This window comes from Neolamprologus brichardi, chromosome 23 (genome assembly GCF_056152115.1).
Source record: "Neolamprologus brichardi isolate AB-2024 chromosome 23, ASM5615211v1, whole genome shotgun sequence".
Taxonomy (NCBI): domain Eukaryota; kingdom Metazoa; phylum Chordata; class Actinopteri; order Cichliformes; family Cichlidae; genus Neolamprologus; species Neolamprologus brichardi.
The window spans coordinates 19405137-19423429 of record NC_142125.1 but is presented as its reverse complement, the minus strand read 5'-3'; the positions used below and the strand labels follow the sequence as shown (position 1 = coordinate 19423429).

The 18293-nt window shown below is 42.7% G+C and overlaps 1 protein-coding gene across 7 annotated transcripts in view; it reads left to right on the top strand.

Annotated features, from left to right (window-relative positions):
• Positions 1–18293, top strand: part of agap1 (ArfGAP with GTPase domain, ankyrin repeat and PH domain 1) — a 185051-nt gene that overhangs the window by 151978 nt on the left and 14780 nt on the right. For all 7 annotated transcript variants that reach the window (XM_006800302.2, XM_006800304.2, XM_035911846.2 and 4 more), the window contains 3 exons: positions 6590–6744; positions 7310–7400; positions 9049–9271. In XM_006800302.2, the coding sequence (XP_006800365.2) occupies positions 6590–6744; positions 7310–7400; positions 9049–9271 (469 nt within the window). The remainder of the gene's footprint in view (positions 1–6589; positions 6745–7309; positions 7401–9048; positions 9272–18293) is intronic.

The window sequence follows — 18293 nt, the reverse complement described above, 5'->3', positions numbered from 1 at the left end:
AAAGTGAGCTGCTAGCTGAGCTGTAAACTGAACATGGATTGGTTACTTCTGAAAAAAAAAAAACTGATATAGTTTTAAAAGAAACTAAATATGTTGCTGTAAATTTTATGGACTTATGACTCACATAGTCAGTTTTAAAGTATTTGCAGTCAGTATGGGACCTTCCTGTCCACTTTATATCCATGTACAACATGTTGGAATTGCCATTTTAAATCTTTTTCACCACCTCTTGCTGTCTTAATCAATGTGAGAGTAATGCAGTATTGTCCATGGGGGGGAAAATATATTTCTCTAACTTTATAAACCACACAGAGATATTTTCAACCTGCAGTTTGGATGTGTTTCACCTCTAAAGAGTGCTTAGAGTCTTTTTGCTGCAAATCATCCAGTCAGTTCTTTCTCGGTGTGTCCATCTGTGTTTGGTCCAGTGGAGAAAGCATCTGTCTTTCCCTTCCCCTGTATTTCTTTGCCCCACCTGCCTCACCTGTGAGGACACAGCCAACCAAACACCCCCACCCTGGAAGCATGGGCTGTACAGGTGATGATACACCACAATGTGATGTGCGTTTTGTGCGATAGTGTTCCCGAGCATCTTCTGGTGTGATTTCCTCTTTCATGAAGTATCTGCTGTGGTTCGGTTCCTCTCCGTCTTCTGCTCAAGAGCAAAAAAAATAAAAACACAGAGCCACATATTTCTTTCTCTGAGCGACTTCTGAACAATCGGCTGCAATATTTTCCAGGTTATTAATGTTGTAAAAGGCTGCGAATAATATGGGGAGTAATGACCTGTGTCGCAAAGCAATACTGTGTGCGGTGACATTTAAGGCTTTTAATTTGTGTTTCCCGAGGCCCCCTTTTGTCTCCCTCACGCCTCCCCTCTCATTGCACCTCCCGTCCTCCACTCTCAAACACACATACACCTCCCGCTGAGCCTCGACACCTCACACCCCGGATGGATGATAGGCTTGTATGCATGTCCTGCCCCCCCACCCCCACCCACCCACCCTCTGCCAATCCCCACCTCCTCCCCCTCTTCCTGCCGCCATTCCTCCCTGCGTCTTGTAAATGCTGTATATTTGGTTTGTTCTTTTCTGCCGTTAAAGGTTGCCAGTGTCAGAGTTCACAAATTGCCTCGGCACCACCTCTCTCCGCGCGAATGTCACCCACAGTAGCCGAGAGCGGTGGCAGTAATTACCCGCACAGCGCGGCGTGGTCGGCGTCCGCGTTTGTGTGTGTTTGTGCTCTCGTGCATACATTTAGACACACGCAGCAGCGAATGGAGAAAGAAAAACACAGGCCGAACAGGGCAAGAAAAGAAATCAGGGGGAGTTTTTTGAAGATTTCCTCAGAGGATTTAAAATCTCTTTTTATATCTTAAAGTCACATTTTGTTTCATTTCCAATCTGAATGAGCAAATTAAACTGTCAACACAAAGACACCATTTTCTAGAAAGTTCTTCAAAAAATAAGCTTGATTGTTTTCGCCTTCAAAGTTTGGGGTTTAAAGTAACTTTGACAGCTAAATGGTCCTTAAATTAGTTAGAAAAATGAGAAATTATCCAATCCAATGTGCTTGGAAGATCCAGGATGATCTACAGCAATGTTACCCATGAACGTGCGATGAAAGAGCTTTAGTTATTTTTAGTGAAATGAACTACTACTGTAAAAAGTCTGAAATAAAGTTGAGGAAAGTAAATTCTTAAAAATTGTTTCCACATGCAGCAGTTACTCATCAACACGATCATCACGTATGTGAATCTGGCGTTTTTTATTTGGTTCTTTGGTCTCCTCCACTTCCTGAGGAAAATATCTGGCCTTTTATCTGCTACATGCTGCATGTTCTGCGACAGCTTTGGACATATTTTGTTCTTGATTTGTTTTTAGACACTTAGCATTATTTTTTGTGAAGATTTATCAACTTGTCTCTTTTTACACTTTCTAGTCATACAGTGGTCCCTCGTTTATCGCGGGAGTTACGTTCTAAAAATAACCCACGATAAGTGAAATCTGCGAAGTAGCCAACTTTATTTTTTATAATTATTATAGATGTATAAGGCTGTAAAACCCCTCACTACACACTTTATACACTTTTCTCAGACAGGCATGAACATTTTCACACTTTTCTCTGTTGTTTAAAGACTCTCAAAGTTTAAAACTTGTAGAAAAATAACTCCAGTATTATAGAATGAAACCAAAGGCACCTGCAGGTGACGACGTTTCATCGACTTTCTTGTGTTTGTTGGGGTGAAAACTTACAAACACACAGTACAGCACTTCAGAGTCACACTGCTAGCGATCGAAGCAAGCTGAATGCATTCTGTACTGTACAGGAGGCACGGCACAAGATTTATTGACGTTGGTCTACAACCAATCAGGACGCAGAACACAATGCGCTTTTTTAAAAAAAAAAAAAAAAAAAAAAAAAAAGCATCTAAAATTGCACCAAAAAAAATCAACAAAACAGCGAGGCCGTGAAAGGTGAACCGCGTTATAGTGAGGGACCACTGTGTTGCTTGGACATCTTTTTGTGTTAATTTTTTGGACATTTTGTTATTTTTACCTTTTTTTTGAGAACATTTTTATGACACTTAAGTAATATTACATATTTATTAACATTTACTAACACTAACAGCAATTTCTTTGTATTTTACAGCAATTTTAGTTGTAGTTCAGAGATTTTTATCATCTTTTTCCAATTTATGTTGTCATTTTATTCCTATTGCTTTTTTCATAAAATTCTCAAAATTATTTCTCGGGGAGTTTATTCCAAACTAATATAAAATAATGTTATTTTTTTTATTGATATTTTCTTATATTTTTAAAACTTGTTATATTTTATCCTTTTTTAGAAGACAATGTGAACATTGAACACTTTTATTATCCTCTGCCCCTCGGCCCGTTTGCAAATTGAAGCTGCACATTCTCAGCATTAATTAAGCTTCATTAATGTTAAAGGTAATTAATTTTAGTCCTTGCACTTACATTTTACTTCTAGCTCCTCACCCTGGATATAAAGCAGCTAAAAGCTCCACGTTTCATATTTGACCTATTGAATATAGTTTCCATTTCTAGTTTCTATCATAATATAATCCAGTGAATATTTTTTGGTCTCCACCTCCTTCTGAGCTCTGACATCCTGTTTCTTTTAGCTGTTGGCTGCTCAGAGAACTAAAACTATGGGCTAAAAGAGACTAAAAAGCTCCACAGAGTCATTTTTCTACCATGCTTTAAGATTAGTGTTGCTGCTGAGGTCCAGGCAGGGGTTTCATAGTAAAAGTGGGAGTGGTTCTTTTCCCCCCTGATTTTATTCATTAACAGGCTTAGTGCGCTGGGTCAGCATGCAGCATTTAAATCCAGAAACACCGTTTAATTTACGCTGCAGAGAGGCAGAGCCTTTCTGGATTGTTGGTTTCCATAATTGTCAAGCAGCCTCCACCCCTCCCCTTCCCCCTGAAAACAGAGAATCATGGGAATTTAATTATGATGGGATTCCGGCTCTTGACCCTGCAGGGCTGAGGCGGTGCTTGATGGGTGAGCCGTCATTTAGAACGAAGAGGCACCCGGTGTTCACCCAGGAGCTCCGAACACACTCCCTCCCTGCATTATGTACAGTTTGCCCTTCATCAGACACACGTTCATACGCAGAGCTTCGACTTCCTCTGGTCTGAAGATAGTTTGATGATGGTAGCACCCGCTCTGAAGTCACGCAGTGTCCCCGTAAATCATGAAGTCTGACCAAGGGCAGCAACGGATGCTCCTAAAATAAAACTCATGCTTTTTATGCAATCAAGTTAATAATCAAAGGTCAATAAGCTCCAGGCTATGAATCAGGATCGAGCACTGTGTGAAACTCTGGATGTGTTTCTACTTTTTTTAGTAAAATTATTTTAGGTGCTTTATCTTCAATATTATACGTGATAATCTGGGGCCCTTTTTTTTTTTCCTGCTTTTTGGGACAATTCTTCTTCTTAGACACCAAAATATTTTTTTTTCCATAAAATGTATTTATATTAATGTATCTTTTAAAGAAAAGTAAAAAAGTTATTTTATTTTGACACTTTTTTCTGTCATTTTGTTTTTAAATTCTTTAAATTTTTTTATTTTTCCAATTTTTTGTATTTTTAAAAATTATTATTTTTTATATTTTTTAGAAATATTAGTTTGACCAGTGTTTTCTTCCTCTTTGTATATAATTTTACAGATTTTGTTTATTAATGTTTATTAATATAAAGTAACTGGAATTTTTTCTTCAGATTTTATTTATATTTTTCAAACAGTTTTCAGACATTTGTGGGGTGAATTTTTCTTTCCTTTAGCTGCTTTTTGAACATTTTATTATTCTCGACTCATTTTCAGTTTGGACCTGCAGGTTTTAATTAGGCTTCATTAATGTTAATGTTGATTAATTCGGTCGCTTCCTCTAAAAACTTATTTCTGGATCCTTGCCCAAAAACATCACCTGGAAAAAAGCAGCTTGAAGCTCCACTTTGGTAAAAATGTCCAGCTTTTTTCCACTGTGAGAAAACCTTTTATTAAATATTTTCCTTCACAGTTTGTCCCTCTCGTTTCACTGCTTTCATGAGAAAAGTTCAGTCTCATCATTGTTTCTCTGAATCTCTGCGCTCAGCGGCTGGTTTACTGCACAGATCGGTTTAACCTTGATCCGTTAGCCGGCCCTTGTAAACAGTAGTTTTAATTAACGTGCGCTCATCAGACTCAGGCCGTCAGCCGCCTGCAGCAGCTCACAGATGAAAACGTGATCCTCGGTTATCTCTAGTAGAGAAACTTTGGAGAGCAAAGGTGTTTTCAATCTCTTCATCTGGAAGTGCGGGGCTTTCTCAGCCCGCCGTTCGCCTCGGGGCGCTTCCTTCCATCCTTACCTTCCGTCCTTCCTCTCCTCGGACAAGGCCATTGATTATCCAGAGCAGAGCCGGAGGCGAGCTTCGGCTCTGCTGCTCTGAGACGATCCCAATTAGCCAAATGACTGGAGTTGAGGAGGAGCAAATGGTCGTTCCCTGGCGGGCCGGCCGTGACCGCTCTCCGACTGATTAAACCCCTCATCATCATCATCTTCTTCTTCTGCTGCCGCCGCTCGTCATGAACGACTGCTTCCAGAAACCCTCGCCCGTGTTGTGAGTGATTACCGAGCTCACTGCTGAGATTTTGTCTGAGCCCGACCCCGCGCAGGTTTGGATGGAGGAAAGCATTTCCGGGTCACACCAGCAGAGACGGCGGAATCCTGGGAATTATCAGGCACGCTGGAGGCCATCCTTTGATTAAGTGATTACCCGGTGTCGCCTCCTCTTCCCTGCTGATCGGGGTTAATTGTAAACAGAAGCTGCTTGTAGTCTGATCTGCTGTGGTGATGATACTCAGCCCCCCTCCCATCCCGTCTGTGCACTCTAACGGTTTCCAAATGTGGCCGACATGTCAACGAACAAATGTGAACATCTGTGGCGAGGCATGGAAGCAGTCGTACAGAAACACAGAGGTTTTTCATCTCCACGAGGTTTACTCAGAAATCCAATCAAATTTTAACGCCGAGTTCCCATTACTGACTTTTCTAACGGTTTCTACTCACCTCATAACATTTAGGATTTTCTGTTTGCTCATGTTTGCTAAAAACTGCAGCTGGAAACATAAAGATGGAGATCTGAGGAAGACTCCAGCATGCAGCTGGAAGCTCACCTCATAAGTCATCTGAAGTTTGAAAAAAGCTTTGAAGAGCTAAAAAGTGGATCTTTTAGTCTTTGAACTCAAGAATTAATTCATGTTTATTTAACAGGAAGTGAAAATTGGTGAAGGTTTTCAAATCTAGTCTGAATATCCTGTTTATTCTAACAGTCGATACGTATTGATGTGGCTCAGTCTGTTAGATCAGTTACTGTTTTAAAGATCAGCTGGAGAGGTCTGTTGGTTACCGCTCATTTCTGGTATTTTATGTAGTTTAGCTGTAATTTCTTTTCAAATTTTGTGACATTTTTTGAGGTTTTTATACATTTTATTGCAGTAAATCCCATTAGAACTGTCTCAGTGTGGAGACTTTATTTGAATTTACTAAAATGTGATTTTGAGTGAACTGTCCCATTAATGTGTGACTCTGCAGACATGTTGTCAAACCTCGCTGGTGCTGCTTTAAAAAGTGTCCTCGACCCTGAATCCAAACACACACACAACAGGCTCGCACATACTTGATGTAATTGGCTCCTGATTGTCCCATTAACCTCTGAGGGGGTTCTGTGTAACCGATCCATATGCCCCCCCACCCCCCCACCCCCCAGCTGGCCCTGATTGTAATGACTGGCCTCTCCTGCTGACATGTCTGCAGAGAAGAGGGCAGGATGGTCCAGGGACCCTTAATTTGGGTGATATCCTGGCTACAGGGGGAGGGGTCATGTAGGTCAGTAGAACAGGTGTCCTGTCAAACAATGTGAGAGAGAGTTGGTCGTTACAGCCCTCAGCTGAGCATCCACACTTTCTTCTTATTTTTAAATTCTGCTTGGCGACTGTTTGATGACGAAGCTTTTGAATCAAAATGGTCAGAGTAAGGTCAGGATGTGTTTTCATCTCTCCCTCTCTCTCTCTGACAGAACAAGAGGAGAACTTTGAGTTTACCATCGTGTCGCTGACGGGGCAGACGTGGCACTTTGAAGCCACTTCCTACGAGGAGCGAGATGCCTGGGTTCAGGTCATCGAGAGCCAGATCCTGGCAAGTCTGCAGTCCTGCGAGAGCAGCAAGAACAAGGTGAGCCGAGTTCTCTTGGAGCCTTTCAGTCTCTTCATCGCATCATTTTCACATTTGTCCACATCAGGACCAACAAACATGCGAAATCGCCCTTTAATGCACACAAACACACACACGCGCGTTCACTCACATAATTAGAAAATAGCAATTACTGTAGCTCACATTGAGCCTCAGCATTGCCATTTTCCACCTGCAGCAGGCGGCTGCGTCTCATTCGAGGCCTGATGTGTTTACGCCTCAGGCTCTCTGCCTTTTTATTGCTCTCCCACCCAAAAAGAAAGAAGAAAAAAAAAGACGCCGGCCCCCCCTCCCTTCACCAATTCCATTTGTGTATCGTGTTGTTCCTTCACTCTCCGACATTGATGCTCATAACCCAAAACAGCAGCGACTCACATATGCTCAATGTTTTAAATATTTTTAGCCTAATTGAGAGACAGCGCTGTCAAAAACACAAGAGGTTGATCAGTGTTTAAATCCTATTTTTTTTCTCCCTCAAACTGTAAAGTAAACATATATTCAAGAAAAGAAGTGAACCAGAACTGGTTTTTTTTCTTCTTTGTTTCAGTCTCGTCTGACAAGCCAGACAGAGGCGATGGCTCTGCAGTCGATCCGAAGCATTCGAGGGAACGGTCGCTGTGCCGACTGCGATGCACCGAGTGAGTACAAACCACCCACAGTGTCAAGAAAACCTTCACTAACACAACCATTACCCTTCAGTTTACTTCCTAAAAATAAACCATCAGACTGGTCAAGAAATATGATTCTTAGGGTTCACGCAAGAATGCCTTCTGAGTATCTTCTTAATGGTCAGAGTTAAACTAGACTGAAAGGATTAATTATGTGTAAATGTGACACCATCCAAAAATGGGTCCAGTTATTTCAAGGAGTTGCATAATTTAAGTCCAATTCCTGAAACTCCCTCCATCCTTTAGGTTGTTGTGCAGGATTGTCAGCCTCTCACTGTCCAACTTTGGCTACGTTCACACTGCAGGTCTTAATGCTCAATTCCGATTTTTTGATCAAATCCAATTTTTTTTGTCTGCTTGTTCACACTACAAATAAAATGTGACAGCAAACGCGATCTAGTGTGAACGCTCAAAGCGGCCACGTGCGCAAAAGAAGACTTCACACACAACCCGCTCTGTTTAGACCCAAACCAAACAGTATTGTTTGACTGGTGGCCCTAAATATAAAGACTTGTTTCAGACTTTACGTTTCCCAATTTTGCTTTAAGTTATTTTGTTATTTACATATGGCCTAATAATTATCCTTATTGCTGTTTTAGACAGGAGCGGTGCTTCAAAGGATAGTTGCAGATTTCTGTCAGAATCTGCAACTATCTATGTACTATGTACTTATACAGTACAAATAAAATGTTCACGTTTCTCAGACGTTGTCTTCTCAACACTTTCACTAACATCTACACGGGATGACCAGGAAGCGTTCACGATGTCTTTTCCGGCGCTGATAATTGGCGTCTGTCTTGTGTCAGTGACGTAAAAGATGAATTTAATGCGACATGACCATTCAAACAGCAGTCGCTTTCTAAAACATCAGATATGTATCGGATTCAGTACCACATACGAAAGTGACCCAGATCGGATTTGAAAATATCGGATTTGTGCTGTTCACACTGTCATACCATGATCGGATATGGGTCGCATACGGTCAAAAAAGTTGGATTTGATGCGCTTTCGTCTGCAGTGTGAACGTAGCCTTAGAGATGCGATCTCTCCCAGCAAGCAGGCCAACATTGTGAGCTTTTCTCAGATCATAATTCTTGCAAATGCTCTTTTTGCCAATTTTTGAGACAATAGGAAGGACGAATACAGTAATGCCTATATTCTTTCTTTATCACGTCACATTTAAACCAAAACCAAAAGAAAGAACTTAAGATATAAAATGATGGAGGTCATTTCCAGTTTTTGTTCCCAAATTAGATTTTTTTCAGATTTCAGTTATTGATTAGAGACCAAGAAGGTTTGTAATGATGACCAAGGTCTAAAATTCTTCTAGCCTTGTTAGCCACCTTCTACGTACAAATAAAGAGCAATGATTGTCCGGTGCTGGCTTTTACCAACTGTTTAAATTTCATGTCTTGATCTTCCTCTGCAAACACAGTTTAAATAGATAAACTTCCTCATTGACCTTTAAAATAAAGGTTGTTTATCCAGAATTCTTACTTTTTAGGAACCCTTTTAATAATCTTTGTTTGTTATAACATATCAAACAATTAAACCGAAGTTCTTTTTTTCCCCCAAAAAGGGTATATTGTCTTTAATAGAGTGAACTTGTCTCCTTCAGACCCGGACTGGGCAAGTCTGAATCTTGGGGCCCTGATCTGCATTGAGTGCTCGGGAATCCACAGGAACCTGGGCACTCACCTGTCCAGGGTTCGCTCTCTAGACCTGGATGAGTGGCCGCTGGAGCTCATCAAGGTGATGTCGGCCATTGGCAACGAGCTGGCCAACAGCGTGTGGGAGGCCAACGCTCAGGGACGCCTTAAACCTGGACCGGACGCCAGCAGGTAGGAAATGTAGAAAACATCTAAGGAAAAGAGTTTGGCTCCACTGGGAGGTTAGAATTAAAAGTGTAGTCTGAAGAAAGGACGAGATTCTAAAGATGGGTGTGGTTGTTTCTGGTGCAGCAGGAAGTGACAGGATTACATCGAAGCTACAGGGAATAATTTCTCATAATCTCTCATCTCTCAGGTTAGGGCAGCAGTCCTGACGTTGCTTATTGGTTGGAAATGCTACTGTTTTTAAATAAGTAGTGAATAGACGAGGACCCAGACATGAGCCTTGTGGAACGCCATTTCTAAAACTGTCTCCAAGAGAGAAGACATTCAGCAAAAACTTTACTTCCTATAAAGTGAGTCACTGTTGTGTTAGATCTTAGATCTCATTTTTTGTATATTGAAAGTTGGATATCAGTGCAGTGCTGCCAGCTGCAGGCAGGGAGCAGTGTTTCAGTGTGTGGCTCAGCAGGGTTCACACTGAGTGTGTTGATATTGACAGAAATGTCACACAATAAAAAGCCCACCTCTGTGTGTGCACTGTCTTGTAGACTACAGGGGATAGTAACAAATCGGTGAACTTCAGCGTGGCGTTGGTGTTGATCAGCATGTACCTGCATGTTTGTGTGTGTGCGTGTGTGCGTGCATGCTGTGTAATTATCGGATGCTCCATTCCTGGGAAGCCAGCAGCCATCATAACAAATTAGAGCTGACTGCCATCCGCATGAAGATCGACTTCCCCGTCCTCCCCCCCTCCACTCGCCCCCCTGACGCTCATTAGTCAACAGAAGCACTTTATAATTACTCCCCTCCAACACACACTGATGCACACTCACTTATACATACACAAACATTTTTATCCTACATGCACCGAGACAAAACAAATACATGTAAACAAATGAATATTACAAGCGGTGTTCCTTTAGTGAGTCCAGCTATCCGAAATATCTTCAACATGCCAACTCAAGCAGCACAACAACTGTATGAAAACTGTACACACAGCTATACTTTCTGCTGTGCTTTTTTAGTGCTTGTGTCACTTATTACACGTCCTCTTAACAAAGGTTTAAACGTGTCAGACTTAATTCATTTCAGAGAAAATATAAATTCCTGATTGTGGACCCATCATCCTAATCAATTAAACATAAGTTGAGCTGAAACTGCAATGCAATCACAGTAACAAAATTTACAAAGTCCATATTTTCACTTAGCAGAGAAACTTGAAGGATTTTATTCTTGATTACATTTATGCTTAACTAGTTTATGGTTTGGGGTTTTTTCTGCTAAAAACAAAAGCAGACAAAAATATTCATGCAAGATCTTCACAGCCTAGTAATAAGACTTGAATCTCAGATTAATGTGCATGAGAAATCAAAGTTTCAGTATAAAAACAATGTAAACGTACTTACAATAATTTTTAAATAACTACATTAAAGCCAAATTAATATCAGTAAGAATTAAAGTGATGCGAGTGAATACAGCACTTAAAAATATGTATACAATAAATCAAAGCCCAGGTTAAAGTTGGACATAAAAACACAAGGAGATGCCTACAGTCGATATATTTGAGTTCAGCTTTACGACTGTATCCGCTTAGCTGAATACACACAACACAAAAACACACACACTCACTCACACTGAGCGATCCTTGGATATCGACGTGCCATTAGCCCTCCTCCATCAGGGCACTAATGCTTTTATTGTTGCTCATGTTCCTATTTATTTATGAATCTGAAGCATGTTTCCCCCTGAAGAGATTAGAGGAGGAGGTCAATATTATCTCAATTAACCCGCGACGCTCCACTGCAGCTCCATCTCTCTCCTCCCCTCTCTCCCCCATCGCTGTCCTGTCGATAGTATTTATCAGTCCATTCCTTAAGTGGCTCGCTGTTTGTCGTTTCCCCTCCATAAATCCTGGTTTTCTTTCTATCTTTACCACTCCTTCTCTGATTTTTCCATCGTTTCTCCACCTCTGACTGCTATTTTTTACCCCGTGACTTCTACACCTTCTGTGACTGGCTTTTTTTAGTCCTGCATTTCACCTCTAAGATTACACAAAGGCTATTTTAACCCTCCGGATGTTAAAGCTGGAAACCTGTTTTGTTCTGGGCACTCAAAAATTACTCAAGATTTAATTATTAACCCTCTAGTAAGACATTTACCTAATAATTGTTTATTTTCCTATTGTATTGTACTATTAGTCTGAACAAAATAAGGAAATGAAAATACACTTTTTCTAAATTATAAATCAGGGTGTTGTGTGAAATCTTTACACTGATAGTGTAAATGCTGTTAAACAACTATAAGGTTGTTTAACAGCATCTGTGTTTCTAAACACCTGAATTTTTCTTAAATTTTCTCACAAGTTTTTTTAAACTTATGTATATAACAGGATGTAGTTGAAGTGCTAAAATGCTGCCTTTGTCCCTCATCATAGTAGTATTTATCCATGGAGGGGTCTCTCACATGTTCCCTGAGACACAGTGGCAGGAAGGCGTGGAGCTTTTATGACAGCTTTATGGAGTGCCAGTGACGGTCTATGAAATGATATGTAGAAGCTGTGTCACCGAGGTTGCATTCACTCAACGCCTACTGCTCCTCTGAAATTACAAACCATCGCTGGGGTTACAGGCATGTAACTGCTGATAAATTCAAACCAACACAGTCACACTAAAAACACAAAACTTGTGTGGAGGGGGTTAAAAAAAACATCATATGCTATGCTAACCATCAATGATATTTTCTTAGCCTGTAAGAGAGTATCAGCTGCATATAAACATAGTAGAAATTGATAATTACCTTGATTTGTCAAAGGGTGGTCTTGCTGGAGCCACTTAACATTATGTTTTATTCCTCTGGGCACCCATTTAGGTTACATTTTTAACTGTTAGATTTAAATAAAGTCCACAATAACATGGGGGAGAAGCTATTGAGAACTGCTACATATTTGCCTTCTCAGATCACACGATTCTGGCACAACTTCACTTCATGGAGAAGAGCAAACATGTAAAAATCCTGAAATTCTAACATTTGTGCTATGAAGAACAACTTCATTGCTTGACCAACATGTCCTGGCCTGTAGCCTTCGAAGGAAGAGTCGATCGGATTGATGAAATGTTGTAGTTAAACTGTGTAACTTCAGAAAATAGTGTAAATGTGGCCAGATTTGAGTTGCACTCAAAAGTAAATAAACCTAAAATCAACATGAAGATGAGGAGTTGTGGAGCCCCACTCTGCTGTTGACATATTTACCATTTTTGGTATGGAAATGCATTTACATAAATCATTTAGTGGCTTAACGTCCTCTTGCATTGTGCACTAAATTACTGCAAATATGTGAAAACATCATCCAAATCATAAATCTCTCCACATTCAACAAGAACCGTGACTAAAACCTGTGTAAAAGAAGAGGAATTGGTTGAGGAATGAGACAAGCCCGGCAGACGCTTTGTCCAGGCAGCAGGAGGGATGGGAGGGAGAGTAAGGGAAGAGGAGGTTGGGAGGGGTGGCTGATAGATGGAAAAATGCCCTCCCCTCGTGGTCTCTCAAGTGAGTAATAGAGGCCGAAATTTCATTTTGCAAGTGGCTGATTTAATGATCCAAAGGGTAATTAATGGCCTGATTATCTTAATGTTAAATATGGCCAGCAGCAATTACGCTGACCTCCTGTCTGTCAAGGTCTGGCCCCCCACTCTCGCCTCCCAATTAGGTCCTGTTTGGAGGTTTGGTGGGGGGTGGAGAGAAGGAGGAAGAGTGAGAATTAGAGGAAAGGAAAGGAATGGACGGAAGGAAGAGGAAGCGTGTAGAATGGCAGAACAAGAGGGAGGTACAACGAAAGGTGAGGAGAAGATAGGTAGAAAACAAAGAGGCGGCAAAAATTTGGAGGGAAAAAAGAAGTGATGCTGGGAGGAGGTTGGATGGATGAGAAGAGGAGGCGCATTAGTATGACCGTCAGTATTAAACTCCTCCATTTTTTTCTCTCCTCCCCTCCTCTGTCAACTCCCCCGGTGGACCGGAGGGAGGAATTATGTTCGGAGAGATCGCGCCTCACCTCCGTGGCGTCGCCCCCCCATCCAATGAGATATGTGACAGGGCCGAGCCCCGCCATCTCCAGCTGTTGTCATCATCTCTTTATCTTCCCCGGTTCGTCCTCCTTCCCGCGCGTCTGCCCACAGCGACGGCTGGTCCAGGTCTCATTAACATCAGCGAGTCGCGGTGAGGATGAGGAGCGAGTACTGTCGCTGCTAATCGTTTTAGGGCTGGAGCTCATCGCGCCGAATGCAAGGTCTTGCCACGCCTGCTCAGCGCTGCAATGCTTCACAGTGAGGGGAGATACTTGTTGACGTGCGTCGCTCGCAGTGGCAAAGAAGGGAACGGCGCAGGGTGGGTACAGTGTGGATGAACACCAACTGTGCCAGCTCTGCTGCGCCAGAGGGATCCTGTTAGAAGTATTTATTTTCTTGCTGCTCACAAACCACAAAAAGGCTCCGTTGTCCTCTAAACGTTCCCATTAACCTCTGGCTGCCCCGCGGTCAGCCGTCATCACCTCAGCTGGCGTGGTCGCCCAGTGCCACAGCCCAGCTGAGGCCACCGCTGAAGGGGCTGCTAAGTTTGGGCTCTCTGCCCATCCCGGAGCACCCACAGGGGCCTCGCAGGCTCCGTCGACACTGCTGCCGCAACACCCCGAGTCGCCGGTTCTCGGCGCCGCGGCTCATTGTTTTAATTACGTGTCAAGTGGCGCATCAACACCAGCACCTTAGGCCTGCTCGGGCTCAGCGTGTTAGCAGGCCTGAGCGGACAGCAAGTGACAGCACCGCTAATCCAAGCTCCTGGCCACTGGACTGGGAAGGTGATTGCTGGCAACATGGTTGGCAGCTCCCTCCCTCCCCCTCCACTGTTACTTCTCTCACGCCAACTGCTGACCTTTGGTAGTCTATCACAGAGGGTCAGCGTCTTCCCCTGTTTATGTACACACACACACACACACACACACATCTGAGCATGCTCACAGCCTATGTTCATTGTTTCACTGAGATCTTCTGCTGAGATGGAGATGATAAACCAAACGCTGTCCAGTGCTTCCAGTCAGTTACCTGCAGCCATACTACCAGCAGTATATGCGCCTCTGAATCATGAATCATGGTGATATCAAGGATTCAAACAGGTTTATTATTACTACCAATTCACTGCTCGTTAACAGATTAAAACAAGGGTTTACGTCCTGCTGAAAGCCGTCACATCAGTTTTCAGTGTGAACAACAGGGGGAGGCAGAGGTATGTAGATGCTGGGGAGCCACACCTTAATTAGACAGTAGAAAAATGAGCATGAATGAGGTCGGCAAAAGGATGAACTTGCAGGGCCATGCATCGCGGTGCCGCCACGCACTTAACATCGGGGCCCGCATGACAAATGCGTGGCCAGTAATAATTCAGCAGCAGGTCTGTCGGTGCTGGGAGCCAGGAGAGGGGAAAGAAAAAGGGCCCTTTATGGGAACAGATTAGTCTTGTTCCCCCCTAAGAAAAGGCCAGCGCTAACAGATTTAAAATTAGACCGGGGGCTTTTAATCTGGACCGGGGTGCAGGTGCGGCGGGCGGCCCGACAAGGCAGCAGGATTGGGCTCAGGGGACCAGATGGGGCGACCAGGAGGAATGGGGCAGCCACATCACAACATAATTGCCCCCCAGGGTCAGAGCCAGTGGTGGGGAGGAGGGGACAGCCCTGCTTCATATCCCATAAAACCCAAACTGATATCCTCCACTCACACACACACCTCCCCCTCTCTACTGTGTGATCATAACACAGATTGGACTGGTGTGATTTGAGATGGACACATGCAGATCAGATGGTGATACAGGACGATTCGAAGTTATTAACTACAGCCAGTCACTGATGGAGGTCCTTAGCCTCCCTCGGGTCTCAGAGGTGTTTGCGGCCACCTGATTTTAATTCATGTTGGCAGTTCATGCATAAAAACACAAAAGATTATCTAATATTTCTATTATTCATCAGCTCTTTTTAAGGAATAGGGGCAGCTTGAAATTTTTGTTAATTTGCTGTATGTTAGCCTCATTTTGCTACAGAAACTGCTGACTGACTGACTGAGTGCTGTTGAGCTTAGGGGCTCCAAACAGGGCCAAGTACAGCCTGCTCTGTTAGAGTGGACTTTTGGCCAAAGTATATGAGACTTCAGTTGAAATGTAGCATCGATTTTCTGAACCAAACCCAATCCAAACCCTAAACATTTGCCCATAGTTCAAATTTTCTCTCATATTTAATTAGTTTACTGCAGTTTTTTGTTACTGTGTTCAGGTATGAATACCTGGAGAGAAGTAGTTTACTTGTCTGCCCTTCGTAATCAATAGGATGAACTGAGGGGCTGCACAAAGATCACCTATAAGATAAATAGGAGTACTTTGAACCCTAAATCAAAATTACTTTAGTCTAAGAGCTGTGAATGAGCAGAATAGGTCCAGACACCAACGGCAGTGGAGTAAATGTGTTTAAAGAATGAGGCATCACACTTCCAACCCTGCATTTAGTGAACACCTGGCTTTGCCACCTGAACTACAGCCGCCCTATTTAACATGCATGTGGGCAGAAGTGTCAGGCCTGAAATAGATGTCACCGTGTCTCCCATGAGGCTGGGCTCACACTGTATCCGTATGCATGCGTGGGATTATCTGCATACATGTGTGCTCGTGTATCCATGTGTGCAGATCGAGCCGGGCTCTGTTTCATCTGCGGCGGATAACTAGCTGATCCCGCCTGCCATCATCTCTCTGTTATTATCTGCAGCCCCTGCAGATCCGAGGCGGCCCCATGGCCTGCATTTTAAACAGCACACACACCCCCGCGTGCGCACACACACTCGCAGAGAGGAAGCAGGAGAGCCTCCTGACAGGCAGGGCCAGTGCAAACGTTGAAAAATAATTGGCCCCTACATTCTAATTCATCTGTAAAAGGGAGGCCTTGATTAAATTAGTCCTAATAGACATTATTTTGTACATGACTGCCCTGCCGCTGTTCGTAACCGCGTCCCCCGACTCGCCTAACAAGCCCTCCAATTTACTATTGACATTAAGCCTGCTGACACGAGCCAATCACCGGACCATTCATCGTTTGTCATCGCGGCGAGGTTATGCTAATGCGGGCTAAAAGCACAAACTAAATGCACATTCTTTATGCCTGAGTCATCAGATTAACCTCGCTGTCCTCTGCCCCCCCTCCTCTGCCTTATTTTAATAATGAAGAAATAAATAACTCTCCACATGCGTGACTCGGTCCGTCCTCTCAGCTCGCCGGATTCTCTGGGCTCCTGCTCGCCATAAGCCAGCGGGGGCTGGCTCCTGGAGCAGAAATGAATCTGTGCGCCGTCGGTACGAGTCCCCCTTCCTCTCCGCTCCCCCTCCTCCCTTTGGCTAATTGGCTCAGTCGGCAAATTGCTCATACAATAAAGAAAAGGGAGAAAGGGGGTGGAAAAACTCGAGGACAGAGTTCTCCTCGCGTTGGCCGGTAATGTGTTTGGATTGAATGGGTTCACTGCGAGCTGCGGCCGGCTGGTAAACATTTCAAACACTGAGCCATAACGATACACTTAAGAAAAATTGTCCTCTTTTATTTGTGATTTGTGCTAATTCACACATTGTGTTCACATCTTTTAGAAGGAAGGGATTTGTTTGTGGTTTTCACTCATGCATTTAGTGAATGCGTTTTATGCCTCAGAAATGAAAGCAAAGCACAGAAAAGAGGACTTTGTTCGGGTGAGGAAAAGGGTTGGATGTTTGTCCAAGAAGTTAAATTCTCAGGGTATTTTTAAAGAGTTTGGATTTCATAAATATCTATTAAAATACAACAGACTTGTTCAATAATAGAATGGCATGACTTGTTTCCATCAGTATTCCCACCAACAGAACATTGAAAAGACAAATGACCAACCGTATTCCTTAGATATTAAAATCTGAGGAATATAAATTGGACACAGTCACTGTGACATCACCTACTGCAGTGGTCCCCAACCATTTTTGCGCCACAGACCGGTTTAATGTCAGACAATATTTTCACGGACCGGCTTTTAGGTGTCTCGGATAAATACAACAACACAAAATGATACCACAGTTTTTGTCTTGGTCGTATTTTGTAAATATAAGAATAAACGCAAATTCACTGTGTAATTGTGTATTATAAAAAAGTGTATTAGCAGCGTCCTCCTGAAATGCACCAACAACATTGAGAGTAACATCCTCCTCTCTGCCCCTTAATGCACTCTGGTAGCTATGGTAACGCCTAAATATTTATTTCAAAATAACACACACAACTACAGCACAGGAAAAGACCCAGGGAAACCGAGTTAACGATAAAAACCCTGAACACCATCAATTTCATCCCGAGCCTAAACTCACGCAGCTGGGTACCAAACCGGTCCGTGACCCGGGGGTTGGGGACCGCTGACCTACTGGTTTAAAGAGTCCGGTTTCAAAGCCTTCATCACACCTCCTTCCCTGAGACCAATTAGTAGTAGGCATTTTTGGACATTTTAACATGAGTCTATGAGGATGGACTCACTTTTGGAGCCTGCCTTTAGTGGCCATTAGAGAAACTACATGTTTTGATAGTCACTTATCAATTATGTATTTTAAGAAGCTGTAGTATCAGTTTTGATTATCTGTAAACTTAATATATTTTTTCATTTGCTGATCAGAGTAACAGGACACTTAAAACAAAGGTATTTAAAGCACAAGTTGGTGTTACCTTATGAAAGAAGTTAAAATTAAGCTTTGCATCTAAACTGAGTCGAGCCTGACACATACAAACAGACCCATATCAGATGATTTCAGATACATTACCGGCCTCAGAAATGTTGCTTCAGCTGAGCTGTTGCACCGTTTAAATGTCTATTAATGTTTAATATATGTATTTTTAGATCAGGCAATTGTTTTTATTTTGTACATAATGGTAATTTTTGCAGTAAAACCCCAGTTTTAATCATTAGCTGCCTTTTTTCCCCCTCTGCTGCCTCCTGTGCTACAATAAAAT